This window comes from Rhinoraja longicauda, chromosome 24, assembly GCF_053455715.1.
Source record: "Rhinoraja longicauda isolate Sanriku21f chromosome 24, sRhiLon1.1, whole genome shotgun sequence".
Classification (NCBI taxonomy): domain Eukaryota; kingdom Metazoa; phylum Chordata; class Chondrichthyes; order Rajiformes; family Arhynchobatidae; genus Rhinoraja; species Rhinoraja longicauda.
In genome coordinates, this window is record NC_135976.1 from 32332517 (window position 1) to 32349861 (window position 17345).

The 17345-nt window shown below is 47.2% G+C and overlaps 2 protein-coding genes across 3 annotated transcripts in view; one reads left to right on the forward strand and one right to left on the reverse strand.

The window, feature by feature from the left end:
• LOC144605521 (E3 ubiquitin-protein ligase TRIM69-like) overlaps positions 1-9858 on the reverse strand; it is a 31077-nt gene extending 21219 nt beyond the window's left edge. Inside the window, exons 1-7 of the mRNA XM_078420893.1 lie at positions 9619-9858; positions 7998-8655; positions 6531-6626; positions 6208-6441; positions 5586-5608; positions 5386-5504; positions 3014-3195 (exon numbers count right to left, since the gene is read on the reverse strand). Of these exons, the coding sequence (XP_078277019.1) occupies positions 3014-3195; positions 5386-5504; positions 5586-5608; positions 6208-6441; positions 6531-6626; positions 7998-8408 (1065 nt within the window). The 5' untranslated portion in view covers positions 8409-8655; positions 9619-9858. The remainder of the gene's footprint in view (positions 1-3013; positions 3196-5385; positions 5505-5585; positions 5609-6207; positions 6442-6530; positions 6627-7997; positions 8656-9618) is intronic.
• LOC144605580 (polymeric immunoglobulin receptor-like) overlaps positions 1-17345 on the forward strand; it is a 161049-nt gene that overhangs the window by 83041 nt on the left and 60663 nt on the right. The gene's annotated exons all lie outside the window — the stretch shown is intronic.

The window sequence follows — 17345 nt, forward strand, 5'->3', positions numbered from 1 at the left end:
TTACTCCCCTTAGAGTCTTTCCGCCTCTTTGGAATAGATTGATCCTGCAACCTCTGCATTATTCCCAGGAATACCTGCCATTGCTGTTCTACCGTCTTCCCTGCTAGGGCCTCCTTCCAGTCAATTCTGGCCAGCTCCTGCCTCATGCCTCTGTAATCCCCTTTGCTATACTGTAATACCGACACTTCCGATTATCCCTTCTGCCTTTCCATTTGCAGAGTAAAACTTATCATGTTGTGATCACTGCCTCCTAATGGCTCTTTTACCTCTAGTCCCCTTATCAGATCAGGATCATTACACAACACTAAATCCAGTACAAGCTGTTCTAAGAATCCATCTCGAAGGCATTCTACAAACTCTCTTTCCTGGGGTCCATTTCCAACCTGATTTTCCCAGTCTACCTGCATGTTGAAATCTCCCATAACCACCGTAGCATTACATTTTTGACACGCCAATTTTATCTCCTGATTCAACTTGCACCCTATGTCGAGGCTACTGTTTGGGGGCCTATAGATAACTTCCATTAGGGTCTTTTTACCCTTACAATTTCTCATTTCTATCCATACTGATTCAACATCTCCTGATTCTATGTCACCCCTTGCAAGGGAATGAATATCATTCCTTACCATCAGAGCAACCCCACCCCCTCTGCCCACCAGTCTGTCTTTTCTATACGTTGTGTACCCCTGAATATTCAGTTCCCAGCCCTGGTCCTCTTGTAGCCATGTCTCAGTGATCCCTACAACATCATACTTGCCCATGACTAACTGAGCCTCAAGCTCATCCACTTTATTTTTTATACTACGCGCATTTAAGTACAACACTTTAACTTCTGTATTCACCTCCCCTCTCACATCGGTCACAATTGGCCCTGCCCTCAATTTCTTTTCCCCTCTAGAACTTCTGTTCCCATTCTTCCGAGAGTCTTTTGCAATATCTCCTGTATTCCCTTTCTTTTACCTCATCTTCATATTCACAATTTGTCAACCCCTCCCCCCCACTACTTAGTTTAAAGCCACAGGTGTCGCACTAGCAAACCTGCCTGCCAGAATGTTTGTCCCCCTGCTGTTAAAATGTAACCCGTCCCTTTTGTACAAGTCACCCCTAGCCCAGAAGAGATCCCAGTGGTCCAGAAATCTAAATCCCTGCTCTCTGCACCAGCCCCTCAGCAATATATTCATACCCTCTATCTCTCTGTTCCTGGCCTCACCAGCACGAGGTACCGGTAGCAGTCCAGAGATAACCACCTTCGACGTCCTACTTCTCAGTGTTTTTCCCAACTCTCTAAACTCCCGCTGTAGCACCTCCTTCCTCTTCCGCCCGACGTCATTCGTGCCCACATGCACAACGACTTCAGGTTGATTGCCTTCCCTCACTAGGATTTTCTGAAGCCGGTCCGTGATGTGTTGAACCCTGGCACCAGGGAGGCAACAGACCATCCTCAAGTCCCTCCTGCTGCCACAGAATCTTCTGTCCGTCCCTCGGACGATGGAGTCACCGACCACTACGGCTCTTCCTGACTTCGGTCTCCCCTGTCGAGTATCCTTGCCAACAGGTCCGCCACTCGGACTGGAAACGTCTTCTGCCCCGACAGTTCCCAAGAGGGTATACCTATTTGCAATAGGCACAGCCACTGAGGTCTCCTGTAGTCCTCGTCCACTCCCCCTGAAACAGTCTCCCACCTTCGCTCGACCTGGACCCTTGGCGTGACAGCCTCACAATAGGTCCTGTCGAGGAAACTCTCGCGTTCCCGGATGGCCCTGAGGTCATCCAACTGCTTCTCCAACTCCATCACACGTCCATTCAGATAGATAGATATAGAGAGATAGAGAGATAGAGATAGAGATAGAGATAGAGAGAGAGAGAGAGAGAGAGAGAGAGAGAGAGAGAGAGAGAGAGAGAGAGAGAGAGAGAGAGAGAGAGAGAGGGGAGAGAGAGGGGGAGAGAGGGGGAGAGAGGGGGAGAGAGAGGGGGAGAGAGAGGGGGAGAGAGAGGGAGTGTGTAGGGTAGTGTTAATGTGCGGGGATCGCTGGGCGGTGCGGACTCGGTGGGCCGAGGGGCCTGTTTCCGCGCTCTATCTCCAATCTAAACTGAAGCAAACTAAACTGCTGTCTCCCCGTTCAGTAGATTTCAAAAGAATTCAAAAGCAATCTGTACAGTCCAAGTAATTTTGAGTTTATTTCAATTACAGTATTGGAAGCAACAATGCACATCATTCAAATAAACGCGATCTTTCAATTAGCTTGTCGTGTGTGTCAATGGTTGTGGACATTTTCCAAATCACTGAAGTAACATGAACTGTATCTATTACATTGAACTAGTCATTGAACGGAGTTAATAATACCGTAACGACTTTTGACCAGAAGGGTCCAATCCCATTACATTTAAAAAATGTTTTCACAAAAGTAATTTCTGTTCCGTTGCCGGACGCGGTTAGCGCGTTAAAATGAACGGATCGACAGCTCTGATTCCACTTGCTGTTTATTTCTCTCTTCCCACATTTACATTCCCCCTGGTTTTATTTCCGCGCTCACTGGGGGTTTTACGACGCGGAATTTGGGGATTAAATGGGAGCCGTTCAGCGCCGACCTGTTGTCCACCGGGTTTCTGCCCCACAGCCCCTGAGCCCCGCTCCTGACGCCGGTCCCGGGACCCGACCCTTTTACACACCCGGAGCGGAACCGGAGCAGATTCTCAGCCACTTGTTTACATCCCAAAGCATGAAGAAAGGATAAAGTTTCTCCGTGAATTTATTCCCAGTGAAGGTGTGGAGATGGGACTTGGTGTCCGCGTCGTAAAATGAAACTGTCCCGGACTCGTAACTGAGATAAACTCCCACCCTCCCGGGGATGGGACGGGCGGGGAGACGGGATGGAGGGGAGGTGGCTGCATCAAACCCGTCACCCAGCCGCCTGATGATCCAGACTCCAGTCTCCGGGGTCAGTGTGTCCCGTCCCTTCCTCCCCACAGACTCTGCGGCGACTCCCAGACTCCAGCCCCGACTCCCCGTCACCTCCACCTCCCAGTAATGTCTCCCCGATGTGAATCCCTCCGATCCCAGCACACACCCCCAGTATGTAAACCTCTTCCCGGTGTCAGGGAGCCTCCTCCGGGTCCCGGTCCGTCTCACCCTCTTCCGATCCTCAGACACCTCGAGCTGCGCATGCGCTGTTTCCACATCCAGGGTGACGGAGACTGGGGGAGAAGCAGAGAATCAGAGAGTCCTCGGGGGTCGGGGGGAGACTCGGGCAGCGCGGCCCCGGGACCGGGGGAGAGGCCGCTCGGCCTCAGGCGGGCGGACAACTGAAACCCTGCCCGGGGTTTCACCCACAACCACATCGGGTGGACAACAGACATCTCCCCAGGATTTTTAAATCCAGGGATGGAGAGGGGAATTTCGTGAGGTGGGGGAGGGTGGACGGGAAGGACGAGTGCGGAGAGTGAGGAGGATTGGGAGATTGCGGTGGGGATGGAGGAACGAAGCGGGTTATTCTGATATGGAGGCAGATCGGAGCAGGTGGATATTGAGGTGAGTGGTAATTTGAGGTTGTTAAAGAGGAGGTAGAGGTGCGTGGTGGGGTCGTCATGATCACAGTGAAAGGGGGCAGACACGAGGGGCCAGATGACCTGCTCCTGTGTTTTTTGAGTGGAGGGTGAGACAAAGGGAAGGGTGGGTTTGTTAGTCAATTGGAGTGGGTGCAAAAGAGTTTACAACAACTTCATCAGGTCTGAAGGGCTGGGTTATCTGGTGAATTTGGACAGTCATAATGTCATAAATGAAAGTATTCGAATGAGGCCATTCGGCCCATCAAGTCTACTCCACCATTCAATCGTGGCTGATCTATCTCTCGCTCCTAACCCCTTTCTCCTGCCTTCTCCCCATAACCTCTGAGACCTGTACTAACCCAGAATCCAGCGATCTCTGCCTTAAAATGTGGGATCTGGGACCATGGACACATCTGGTCACAGAAGGTTCGAGCCCCCGACCGCTGGAGGACAAAGCAGGGAGGGATTGAACTGTTTTTCACCTTCCATCACAGTGAGGAATATGGAGGGGTCACTGTGGTGTCCTGTTGCTTTTTCCTGTTATGACTGTATGGCAAATGAAGTTCCTCGTATGTTGCAAAACATACTTGGGTAATAAAGTTTTATTGTCCTTGATTATGCTGCTGGCCTTGCCGAGGCAGCGGGAGGTATAAATCGAGTCAATGGCAGGAGTTTCGGGATTGCGGGAGAGCAGGGAGGGGAGTCTGGAACGGAATGACGGACTGCGCTTCCTGTAAATTGGCATCTGGACCGCGCGCAACTCCACCAACATCCAACAGCAGGGACAAAACTCCTTGAGCTGGAGGGATACTCCGTGGGAATCTGTGGATCTATTCCCACGGGGTTTCCGCTTCTGATTTCAAACCCCGTGTCTGGAGAGAGCCGGCCGAGCAGAGGAAACGGTGGGGAAAACATTGCAATGAATAACAATAGACACTGGACAATAGGTGCTGGAGTAGGCCATTCAGCCCTTCGAGCCTGCACCACCATTGAATGTGATCATGGCTGATCATTCTCAATCAGTACCCCGTTCCTGCCTTCTCCCCATACCCCCTGACTCCGCTATCCTTAAGAGCTCTATCTAGCTCTCTCTTCAATGCATTCAGAGAACTGGCCTCCACTGCCTTCTGAGGCAGAGAATTCCACAGATTTACAACTCTCTGACTGCAAACGTTTTCCCTCATCTCCGTTTTAAATGGCCTACCCCTTATTCTTAAACTGTGGCCCCTGGTTCTGGACTCCCCCAACATTGGGAACATGTTTCCCCCCTCTAACGTGTCCAGCCCCTTAATAATCTTATATGTTTCGATAAGATCCCCTCTCATCCTTCTAAATTCCAGTGTAATAACGTTCAGCACATCATGCCCACTCTGCTCATTAACCCCACCCCCTACATCTCCATCGTTTCGAATGCATGTGATCCAATCTCTACTTGTACTCTATCTCCCCCCTGGCTGACCTACAGGGAATCAGGAGGGCTAGAAAGAACAATGAAGGATCCTTGGCGAGTCGGATGGAAGATAATTCCAAGGCATGTTGTACAGACATTAAACGCAAGCGATTAACAGTGAAGCGAGGGGGGCCCATGTTGGATAAAGGAGGTAATTCACGCCTGGAACGAGAGTAAGTTGAAGAGTCCCATGTCCAATATTAAATATGCCCTTTACATGTAATGAATTAGGGGCTAGTTAAATCAAGGGATATGGTGAGAAGGCAGGCACGGGTTATTGATTGTGGACGATCAGTTATCATCACAATGAATGGCGGTGCCGGCTCGATTGGCCTCCTCCTGCACATATTTTCTATGTTTCTAATACTTACAGATCATTTATGTTTTACCTCTTTTAACGTAATCAGTCGTTTTTCTCAACACCGTGTTCAATAAAAATGGGTCATCGAACTTTCCAAAGTCCAGGGCGCCGTCTGCTACTGACAGCGACTTGTTATCATCACTTATCCTGCATGAATTACACACCTGGTTATAAGACCCGCATCAACGATTTCTGAGTTAATTACCAAAACAGTGCAGAGAGTCTCACCTCCTCTTCTGACGAGTTTCCTCCTGAAATATAAAACATCAGAAAGATCAATTAATTTACACTGAGCGTCCACATCGTGACAGCAGGAATTTCAGCCAAATTGTTACAATGTGCCGACAGATCCCAGCTCTTAATGCTGATGCGGGGCCGCCAGCAGTCCAGTATGAAGTATTAATTGCACGCAAAAAGTATATTTAATAATGGACTTTAATAGACAATAGGTGCAGGAGTCGGCCATTCGGTATTACTAGGCCGATGGAGATCCAGCATTGCCCCTTCACACGACCCTGATTACTCTTGCTCCATGTAGGCCAGCAAGGGAGGAACCATATCGTCTATAGTCTCAGTCTGACCCGAAAGGTCTCAACCCGAAACGTCACCCATTCCATCCCTCCAGAAATGCTGCCTGTCCTGCTGAGTTACTCCAGCTTTATGTGTCTACACTGGCTACTGAATTGGAATCTGATCAGGAAGATAAATGGGGAATGCAATGGAGGGGATGGGGTGGAACTCAACAGGAGAGAATGTGCTGGGCGCCAAGTGGAAAGGGTTGGGGGAAATTGGGCATTCATTTTGTGATTGTGCCCTTACACTGAATCAAAGTGAAACTGTAACCCCCTACCTTCAGAAATATCAGACTGTCCGTTTGATTCATCCGCTCCTGTAGCTTTAAGAGTTTCTCTTGAATAGAGTTTATCTCCTCTTGAATCGCTCGTAGATTCTTTTCCATTGGATTTAGAACGCTCTCCTCGTCTTCCCGGAGATCCTTAAGAAAGAGTCGCTCTTTCTCATTGAGAATCTGGCGCAGTTCAGCAAATACCGATGTGATGTAGGTCAACAGGTTCTGTGACTGCTCCTGTCACATGAAAGGTGAAGGTCAATATTATCGAGCCTGGAATCTAAGACAATAGCACAAGATCAGAGAAGGGAAACTGGAAACCTTACCCGGACTCCAGAAATCTTCTCTTTCTGTTGCTGTTCCATTTCCTCCATCGCTGATTTATTTTTTGTGAGAATCTCCAAGGAAGTTTTAATCTGCTCCTGGGATTGAGATTCAGATTCAGTCAGTGAAAGAATTAGACCAGACGGAATCATATCATCATATCATATCATATATATACAGCCGGAAAGTCCTTTTCGGCCCACCAAGTCCGTGCCGCCCAGCGATCCCCGTACATTAACACTATCCTACACCCACTAGGGACAATTTTTACATTTACCCAGCCAATTAACCTACATGAACCGTGGACACTGAACTCCACATGAAGAAATGTTTACAAACATCCATAAACTGTTGAAGAACTCATCGTGTCAGGAAGCATGGAAAGCAGTGACGGGATCGGTCAAAGTCAACGTGGAATTATGAAGGGTAAATTATGCTTGACTAATCTTCTGGATTTTTTTTGAGGATGTAACAAGTAGAATGGATAAGCTAGAGGCAGTGGATGTGTTGTAGCTGGACTTACAAAAAGCTTTTGACAAGGTCCCACACAAGAGATTAGTGTTCAAAATTAGAACACATGGTATTGGGGGTACAATATTTACATGGATAGAGAACTGGTTGGCAGACAGGAAGCAAAGTGTACAAATTAATGGGTCCTTTTTAGAATGGCAGGCAGTGACTAGTGGGGTGCCGCAGGGTTCGGTGCTGCGACCCCAGTTATTTACAATATATATTAACGATTTAGATGAGGCAATTAAATGTAACATCTCTACGTTTGCCGATGACACAAAGTTTGGTGGGACTGTGAGCTGCGAGGAGGATGCTATTTAGAAGAATGAGAGCGGATCATAGAAACATATAAATTTCTTGGAGGATTGGACAGGATAGATGTCGTAAAATTTTCCCGATGTTGGTGGAGTCCAGAACCAGGGACAACAGTTTATGAATAAGGGGTCGGCCATTTAGGACTGAGATGAGGAAAAAACTTTTCACCCAGAGAGTTGTGAATCTGTAGAATTCTCTGTCACAGAAGGCAGTGGAGGCCAACTCACTGGATGTTTTCAAGAGAGAGTTAAATCAAATTTTAGGGCGAAGGGAATCAAGGGATGTGGGGGAAAAGCAGGAACGGGGTACTGATTTTAGTTGATTCGCCATGATCATATTGAATGGCGATGCTGGCTCGAAGGGCCGAATGGCCTACTCTTGTACCTATTTTTCTATGTTGCTCTGTTCTACGTATCAGCAGAGAGCCGCGGGCTATCTCACCTGCAATGACTGCTGGAGTGCCTGCATGGACGTGAGGGAGAAGGTACAGGGACAGGTGTTTCATCTCCAGCGGTGGCTGGGGCAAGTACCTGGGTAAGGGGTGGTTTGGGTGGGAGGCTGGGTGAACCGAACAGTCGCCGAGCGCGGTCCGCAGAAGGTTGAATGGAAAAATCATCAGCGAATCAAACTCTGTCCGCTTTTACCTGGTAGCTTTCAACAGCTTCTTGAATCGACATGAAGCGATGCTGTCTGTGTTCCCGCGCGTCCACGCAAATCACACACACCAGTTTCTTGTCGGTTTCACAAAACAGCTTCAGTTCTTCCTGATGTTCCTCGCAGTGAAGTTTACTTTCCTTCCCTCCCGTGTTCAGACTCAGTGCTTGAGCTTTCTCAGCGATACTCGCCAAGGCCCGATTTACCCTGAGGGTGCGGTCTGCCGACACCTCTCTACATTCCGGGCAGGAGTTTCTCCCCTCCTTGTCCCAACTCTGTGTGATACAGGAGCGGCAGAAGTTGTGCCCGCACTCCAGTATAACTGGATCGCTGAAGAAATCCAGGCAAATGGGACAAATCGCGTCTTCAGTTAAACTCTGGATCTGGTGTTTCGAAGCCATTTTTAATTCCAAGAACTTCCTGGTTCAAAACGCTCCGCCTTCAGGGAGCGGCGGACCCGCAGGTGTCAACGACACGCCCTGCAGTGCGCGGGGAATTGATTCTGTGCTGAATACTGTTGTTTTGCTGCGAGTGTTCAGCGTGAAGGGCCTCTGGCAATCTGCCACTGATTACACACCAGCAAGAGGCTGGTAACACGTTAAACGAGTCTGAATGTGTCAAAAACCGGGCGGACGAGCGCCGGGCAGTCTAAGGAAGGGCAGAAACGAAATGGAAGACGTATTAAGTTATCTCTACGTAGAGCGTGAAACGGTGGTTAAACATCAACTTAGAGCGACTGCTGTTAAAATAAAATCTGCAATAAAATCGGAGTCCTGGAGAGAATGTTGTGTTGTGAGGTGACAGACCCGCGACAGTCGCTGAGATTTGGTTGCATAAAAAGTAGGAAAGACAATACTCTGTTACTGCGTGCAACACATTCACCTTCTCGGTGAAAGTCGTCTTGTTGAAAGAAACAGCAAGCACATGTGACACACGTGTGTGTGTGTCTGTGTGTGTGTCTGTGTGTGGGTGTTTGTGTGTGTGTGTGGGTGTGTGTGTGGGTGTGTGTGTGTGTGTGTCTGTGTGTGGGTGTGTGTCTGTGTGTGTGTCTGTGTGTGGGTGTGTGTCTGTGTCTGTGTGTCTTGGTGTGGGTGTGTGTGTGGGTGTTTGTGTGTGTGTGTGGGTGTGTGTGTGGGTGTGTGTGTGGGTCTGTGTGTGGGTGTGTGTGTCTCTGTGTGTGTGTGTGTGTGATTGTGTCTGTGTGTGTGTGTCTGTGTGTGGGTGTGTTTGTCTGTGTGTGGGTGTGTGTGTGGGTGTGTGTGTGAGTGATTGTGTCTGTGTGGGTGTGTGTGTATGTGTGTGTCTGTGTGTGTGTGTCTGTGTGTGGGTGTGTGTGTGGGTCTGTGTGTGGGTGTGTGTGTCGGTGTGGGTGTCTGTGTGTGGGTCTGTGTGTGTGTGTGAGTGTGGGTCTGTATGTGTGTGTGTGTGTCTGTGTTTGGGTGTCGGTGTGTGTGTGGGTGTCTGTGTGTGTGTGTGTGTCTGTGTGTGTGTGTCTGGGTGTGTGTGGGTGTGTGTGGGTGTGTGTGTCTGTGTGTGTGTGCTTGTGTTACAGTTCTTGGCCTTGTAATAAAATATAGACAACACATTAATTGTGTGGCTGAGCTTAATTACCCCAGTCTAGTAGACACCGACACTCCAGCAGTTGTCTGGACACACCCAGTGTGTGGGTGTGTGTGTGGGTCTGTGTCTGTGTGTGTGGGTTAGCTGCGAGGGGGACGCTAGGAGGCTGCAGATTGACTTGGATAGATTAGGCGAGTGGGCAAATGCATGGTAGATGCAATATAATGTGGATAAATATGAGGTTATCCACTTTGGCGGCAAGAACAGGAAAGCAGAGTATTACCTGAATGGTGGAATTCTCTGCCACAGAAGGTAATTGAGACCAGTTCATTGGCTATATTTAAGAGGGAGTTAGATGTGGCCCTTGTGGTTAAAGGGATCAGCGGATATGGAGAGAAGGCAGGTACAGGTTACTGAGCTGGATGATCAGCCATGATCATATTGAATGGTGGTGCAGGCTCGAAGGGCCGAATGGCCTACTCCTGCACCTATTTCTATGTTTCTATGTCATTGTACCTGCTTGCTTCATCACCCACAGAAAACACTGCCCCTCACATTCCCAATGAACCTGACCCCCCCTCCCCCCTATCCCGGTAACTGTGTTTGTGTTGTCATTTGTGAGCGGAGCACCAAGGCACATTCCTTGAATGTGCACATACTTGGCCAATAAACTTATTCATTCATTCATGAAAAGGTGAGGCTAAAGGTGAAAAGAGTCAGAAATGGTGTCAGATGAGGAGAGTAGTGAAATGTGAAGCTGCAGGGAGGGCTATGGATACGAGAGTCAGTCTGAAGAAGGTTCTCGACTCAAAACATCATCTATTCCTTTTCATGCTGCCTGACCCGCTGAGTTACTCCAGCACTGTGTGAAACGTCACCCATTCCTTCTCTCCACAGATGCTGCCTAACCCGCTGAGTTAGCCCAGCATTTTGTGTCCACATTCATCAGTGAAAATGTCATTTAGCTTAGTGATACGGCGCAGAAACAGGCCCTTCGGCCCACCGGGTACGCAGCGACCAGCGATCAGGCCGCACTAACGCTGCCCTACACACACACAAGGGACAATCTCTAATTTTACAGAAGCCAATTAACCTACAAGCCTGTCGGTCTTGAGAGGTTTGGAGGGAATAATGTCGGTAGTAAAGAAAGCAAACTCAATGCTAGCATTTATTTCAAGAGGGCTTGTGTACAAAAACAGGGGGTGTTATGCTGAGGCTCTACAAGGCACTGGTCAGGCCCCATTTGGAATATTGTCAGCAATTTTCGCTGTACTCGCTGGAGTTTAGAAGAATGAGGGGGGACCTCATTGAAACTTCACCGAATACTGAAAGACCCGGATAGGGTGGATGTGGAGAGGATGTTTCCACCAGTGGGAGAGTCTAGGACCAGAGGGCACAGCCTCAGAATTAAAGGACGTTCCGTCAGGAAGGAGATGAGGAGGAATTTATTTAGCCAGACGGTGGTGAATCTGTGGGATTCTTTGCCACAGACGGCTGTGGAGGCCACAAGTCAGTGGACTTGGTCTTCAAATTTGAGGAAGGATATTCTTGCTATTGAGGGCGTGCAGCGTAGGTTTACTCAGTTAATTCCCGGAATGGCGGGACTGTCTTGAAAGACTGGATCGACTGGTTTGTATACACTGGAATTTAGAAGGATGAGAGGAGATCTTATCGAAACGTATAAGATTATTAAGGGGTTGGACAGGTTAGAGGCAGGAAACATTATCCCAATGTTGGGGGAGTCCAGAACAAGGGGCCACAGTTTAAGAATAAGGGGTCGGCCATTTAGAACTGAGATGAGGAGAAACATTTTCAGTCAGAGAGTTGTGAATCTGTGGAATTCTCTGCCTCAGAAGGCAGTGGAGGCCAATTCTCTGAATGCATTCAAGAGAGAGCTGGATAGAGCTCTTAAGGATAGCGGAGTCGGGGGTATGGGGAGAAGGCAGGAACGGGGTACTGATTGAGACTGATCAGCCATGATCACATTGAATGGCGGTGCTGGCTCGAAGGGCCGAAAGGCCTCCTCCTGCACCTATTGTCTTTTGGATATTTTTAAGGCAGAGATAGATAAATTATTGGTCAGTGCGGGTGTCAGGGGTTATGGGGAGAAGGCAGGAGAATGGGGTTAGGAGGGAGAGATAAATCAGCCGTGATTGAATGGTGGAGTACACCTGATGGGCCGAACGGCCCAATTCTACACCTATCACATATCCCGGAGAAAACCCACGCAGGTCACGGGGAGAACGTACAGATTCCACACAGACATCACCCGTGGTCAGGATCGAACCCTGTTCTCTGGCGCTGTGAGGCAGCAGCTCTACCGCTGTGCCACCATTGTACATCATGATGTATCTATCTGTACGTCGTTGGTGAGACCACAGTTCTAGCGCCCAGCTACAGGGAGGTGGCATGGTGCTGGAGAGGGTGCAGAAGGGATAGACCAGCTTGGCACGGGCACAGTGGGGGTTAGGTTACAGGGAGCCACTGCACAGGGTAGGTCCCTACTCTGGGGATGAGGGGGATTCTTGTTGAGGTGTATAAAACCAAGAGGGGCGTTGGTAATGTGGATGGTCACAGGCCTTTTCCCCAGGGTGTGGTGGTCTTATACAAGAGTGTAGACGCAATAAGCTGGTGTAACTCAGCGGATCAGGCAGCATCTGTGGAGAACATGGATAGGTGACGTTTCACAGAGTGCTGGAGTAACTCAGCGGGTCAGGCAGCATCTGTGGAGATAAGGAATAGATGATGTTTTGGGTCGAGAACCTTCTTCAGACTAACTCTCGTATCCATACCCCTCCCTGCAGCTTCACATTTCACTACTCTCCTCATCTGACACCCTTTCTGACTCCTTGCCCCTTTAGCCTCACCTTTTTATGAATGAATGAATAAGTTGATGAATGAATGAATAAGTTTATTGGCCAAGTATGTGCACATTCAAGGAATGTGCCTTGGTGCTCCGCTCACAAATGACAACACAAACACACAGTTCCCGGGAGAGGGGGGGGGGTGAGGTTCAATGGGAATGTGAGGGGCAGTGTTTTCTGTGGGTGATGAAGCAGGCAGGTACAATGAACATGTTGTGTTGCAGGTCTCCACACTGCGGCTCTGTGCAGTACAAGAACGTCGGCCACCGTGGGCTCGGTCACCACTGTCCCCGCGGGTGGGACGGTGAGGTTCCCCGTCCAGCCCCATAGCCACGAGAAGATCACGGTGGCGATGTGGCGTCTCCACCCCGACCTGCCGATCCTGGATTGGAAGTCTTACAGCCCGGAGAGTCCGTCCTGGATCCACCCGTCCTACAGGGACAGAGTCCGCTTCCGACTGGGCGGTGTCATCGAGCTGTGGGCCGTGAGGCTCGGTGACCAGGGGACCTACGAGAGAGAGACAAACTACTTTGGCAGGGAGTCGCGGAACCGTGACGTTTGAGCTGCGCGTGGTCGGTGAGTAGCGGCGTGGAGAGTTGTACAGCACCCAGACACCCTTTGGCCCACACTCTGGGAACCTTGTCAAAGGCTTTCTGAAAGTCAAGGCTTTCTAATGCAGAAGTTGCAGGATCAATTTATCCCAAACAGGAGGAAAGATTCCAAGGGGAGTAAGAGACACCCGTGGTTGACAAGGGAAGTCAAGGACAGCATAAAAATAAAAGAGCAGAAGTACAACAAAGCAAGGAAGAGTGGGAAGCCAGAGGATTGGGACTCTTTTAAAGAGCAACAGAAGATGACTAAGACGGCAATATGGGGAGAAAAGATGAGGTGCGAGGGTAAACTAGCCAATAATATAACGGAGGATAGTAAAAGCTTTTTTAGGTATGTAAAGAGGAAAAAAATAGTCAAGGCAAATGTGGGTCCCTTGAAGATAGAAGATGGGGAATTTATTATGGGAAACAAGGAAATGGCAGACGAGTTGAACCGGTACTTTGGATCTGTCTTCACTAAGGAAGATACAAAACAATCTCCCAGATGTTCTAGTGGCCAGAGATCCTAGGGTGACGGAGGAACTGAAGGAAATCCACATTAGGCAGGAAATGGTGTTGGGTAGACTGATGGGACTGAAGGCTGATAAATCCCCAGGGCCTGATGGTCTGCATCCCAGAGTACTTAAGGAGATGGCGCTAGGAATTGTGGACGCATTGGTGATCATTTTCCAATGTTGTATAGATTCAGGATCAGTTCCTGTGGATTGGAGGATAGCTAATGTTGTCCCACTTTTTAAGAAAGGAGGGAGAGAGAAAACGGGAAATTATAGACCAGTTAGTCTGACATCAGTGGTGAGGAAGATGCTGGAGGCAATCATAAAAGACGAAATTGCAGAGCATTTGGATAGTTGTAACAGGATTGTTCCGAGTCGGCATGGATTTACGAAGGGGAAATCATGCTTGACTAATCTTCTGGAATTCTTTGAGGATGTAACTAGGAAAATTGACAGGAGAGAGCCGGTGGATGTGGTGTACCTTGACTTTCAGAAAGCCTTCGACAAGGTTCCACATAGGAGATTAGTGGGCAAAATTAGAGCACAGGGTATTGGAGGTAGGGTACTGACATGGATAGAAAATTGGTTGACAGACAGAAAGCAAAGAGTGGGGATAAATGGGTCCCTTTCAGAATGGCAGGCAGTAACTGGTGGGGTACCGCAAGGCTCGGTGCTGGGACCGCAGCTATTGACAATATACATTAATGACTTCGATGAAGGGATTAAAAGTACCATTAGTAAATTTGCAGATGATACAAAGCTGGGTGGTAGTGTGAACTGTGAGGAAGATGCTATGAAGTTGCAGGGTGACTTGGACAGGTTGTGTGAGTGGGCGGATGCATGGCAGATGCAGTTTAATGTGGATAAGTGTGAGGTTATCCACTTTGGTGGTAAGAATAGGAAGGCAGAGTATTATCTGAATGGTGTCAAGTTAGGAACGGGGGACGTACAACGAGATCTGGGTGTCCTAGTGCATCAGTCACTGAAAGGAAGCATGCAGGTACAGCAGGCAGTGAAGAAAGCCAATGGAATATTGGCCGTCATAACAAGAGGAGTTGAGTACAGCAGCAAAGAGGCCCTTCTGCAGTTGTACAGGGCCCTCGTGAGACCGCACCCGGAGTACTGTGTGCAGTTTTGGTCTCCAAATTTGAGGAAGGATATTCTTGCTATTGAGGGCGTGCCGCGTAGGTTTACTAGGTTAATTCCCGGAATGGCAGGACTATCAAATGTTGAAAGACTGGAGCGACTAGGCTTGTATACACTGGAATTTAGAAGGATGAGAGGAGATCTTATCGAAACGTATAAGATTATTAAGGGGTTGGACACGTTAGAGGCAGGAAACATGTACCCAATGTTGGGGGAGTCCAGAACAAGGGGCCACAGTTTAAGAATAAGGGGGGGGGGGGGGCTTGTCCAATGCTTGGCTGAGTAGACATAAATTTTCAGCCCTCCTGAAAATAAAGCCCTAAACTGCCAAAAATGACGTACTACATGAAATCAAGTACTTTAAATTAAATCTAAAAGTATACAGAAGGTACTGATGTCTTTCAAGAAAGAAAAAATAGGAATACAACTGCCACAGAAGCAAAGAAATCCAGCAAAGGAATCAAGGAAAAAAATCGAAGGTAGGCCTACAGCCCAGATGGAGCAGGGGCCTAGATTTTGTGAGTCCTCAGCAGGCGGAGAGTCTGGGGAGGGCTCCGGTGCGATGCTGGAGTCTACTACTCCCAGGATGCGCTCTTCGACTGGGGGCGAAACACAACGGGGTCTTCGCGAGCTAACAAGAGGGCGCACTGTTCGCCGAGAGGTTGCTGAAGTCATGTCTGAAGCCTCGGACACGAGTGAGGATGAGGGAACGGGAGACCTCATTAGCAGTGGTAGTGGAAACGAGGAAGAAGGAAATCAAGAAGATACAGAGACTAACTTTACAACGATGTTTGAAGAAATTATTAACAGGCTTAAGAAAATTGAAGGAGATAACAAATTGATGAAAAATGAAGTGAAATTACTTAGGATGGACACCAAGGGAATGCATAAGACTGAAAAAAATGGAGGAGAATTTTCAAACAGTGATAGTTGATGATATACAAATGGAATATGAAATGTTAAAATCTAGAGTGGAAAAAAATGAAGATAGTATTATTGCAGCAGCAATTGAAAGTAAAAAGACGGCGGAGAAGTTTGACGCCTTGGAAAATTATAACAGGAGAAAAAATGTTAACATTGTTGGTTTGCCAGAGGGAGTGGAGGGGGAAGACCCAATCAATTTTTTCCAAGATTGGATAGTGATTTGTCTGGGAATACATAAACAAGGTGTGATGGAAATAGAAAGAGCACACAGGGCTCGAAGACCGAAACCTTCGGCTAATTAAAAGCCAAGATCTGTTTTGATTAAATTCCTAAGATACCAAGATCGAGAATTGGTTCTGAAGTCAGTCGGGGATAACATAAGAGCGGGGAAACCAATAGAGCATGAAGGTACTAAAATAAATTTCTACCCAGACATCAGTAATGCCTTGTTGAGCAGAAAAAGAGAATTTAATAATGCAAAAAATATTTTATGGAAGAAAGGTTATGTTCACTTTATTGCACCCGGCTACTTTGAAGATTACGATCAACCCTGGAGAAAATAATTTTTTGAAAGACTTTGTCCAAGCACAAGATTTTGCTGAAGAATTGCCATGGAGAAAAGCTCAAGAAGACTTAAGGAATGATTATTAACTCTATTATCAGTGTCAACAATTTTAATATATTTGACACCGTGTTTGAATCTTTGCTCAAAGTTGACAAGAATTAAGAATATAAAACCAAGATAAGATAATTAATGGTTGTAACCCACTTCCTAATGTATTCTATTAATAAGATCTGTATACTATCGAGGGGACTAATTGGATTAAGGATTGTTAATTTTCAGAAGTACTTGATATATCGGGGGGGTTGGAGAATATGGATGCTCCACCATAAATCATGGGCACAAGTGTGGTGTGGACCACACCTCGTATAATAGAGGGGGGTAATGTTGTTAATCTCTTATTTATTAACAACATTAGAGGGAGGGCTTACTTTTCTATCTTTCTTTTTTCTTTTCTGTTTTTGTACCTGGACCATGGAAGGGAGCACACTGAAATACGGCGCAATGTAAATATCGGAAGAGGTATCAAGGTAAAGAAGAAGAAGAAAAAAAGGAATGAATGGATAAAACATTAAATTTTTAAGTTATAATGTGAATGGGTTAAATGGACCGATAAAAAGGAAGAGAATTTTAACACAGATGAAAAAATTGGAAGTGGATATAGCTTTTTTACAAGAAACACATCTAACGGAAAAAGAACATCAAAAGTTAAAGAGAGATTGGGTAGGAAGTATGGTAGCATCTTCTTTTAATTCAAAAGCGAGAGGGGTTGCTATCTTATTTAAGAAAACGCTACCAATTAAGATACAAAATATTGTAAGTGACCCAGTAGGTAGATTTATAATGGTACATTGTCAAATTTTCTCACAATTGTGGACTTTAATGAATATATATGCACCAAATACAGATGAGAAGTTTGTGCAGGATACCTTTTTAAATCTAGCGGAAGCACATGAAAATATATTGATAGGAGGAGATTTTAATTTTTGTTTAGATCCAGTAATGGATAGATCATCAAGGACAATGACAAGAGCAGTGAAGATAACCTTGAACTTAATGGAAGATCTAAATTTAATAGATGTTTGGAGGAAAAGCCATCCTAGGGAAAGAGACTACTCCTTTTATTCCAATAGACATGATACATATTCTAGAATAGATCTATTTTTGATTTCAGCTC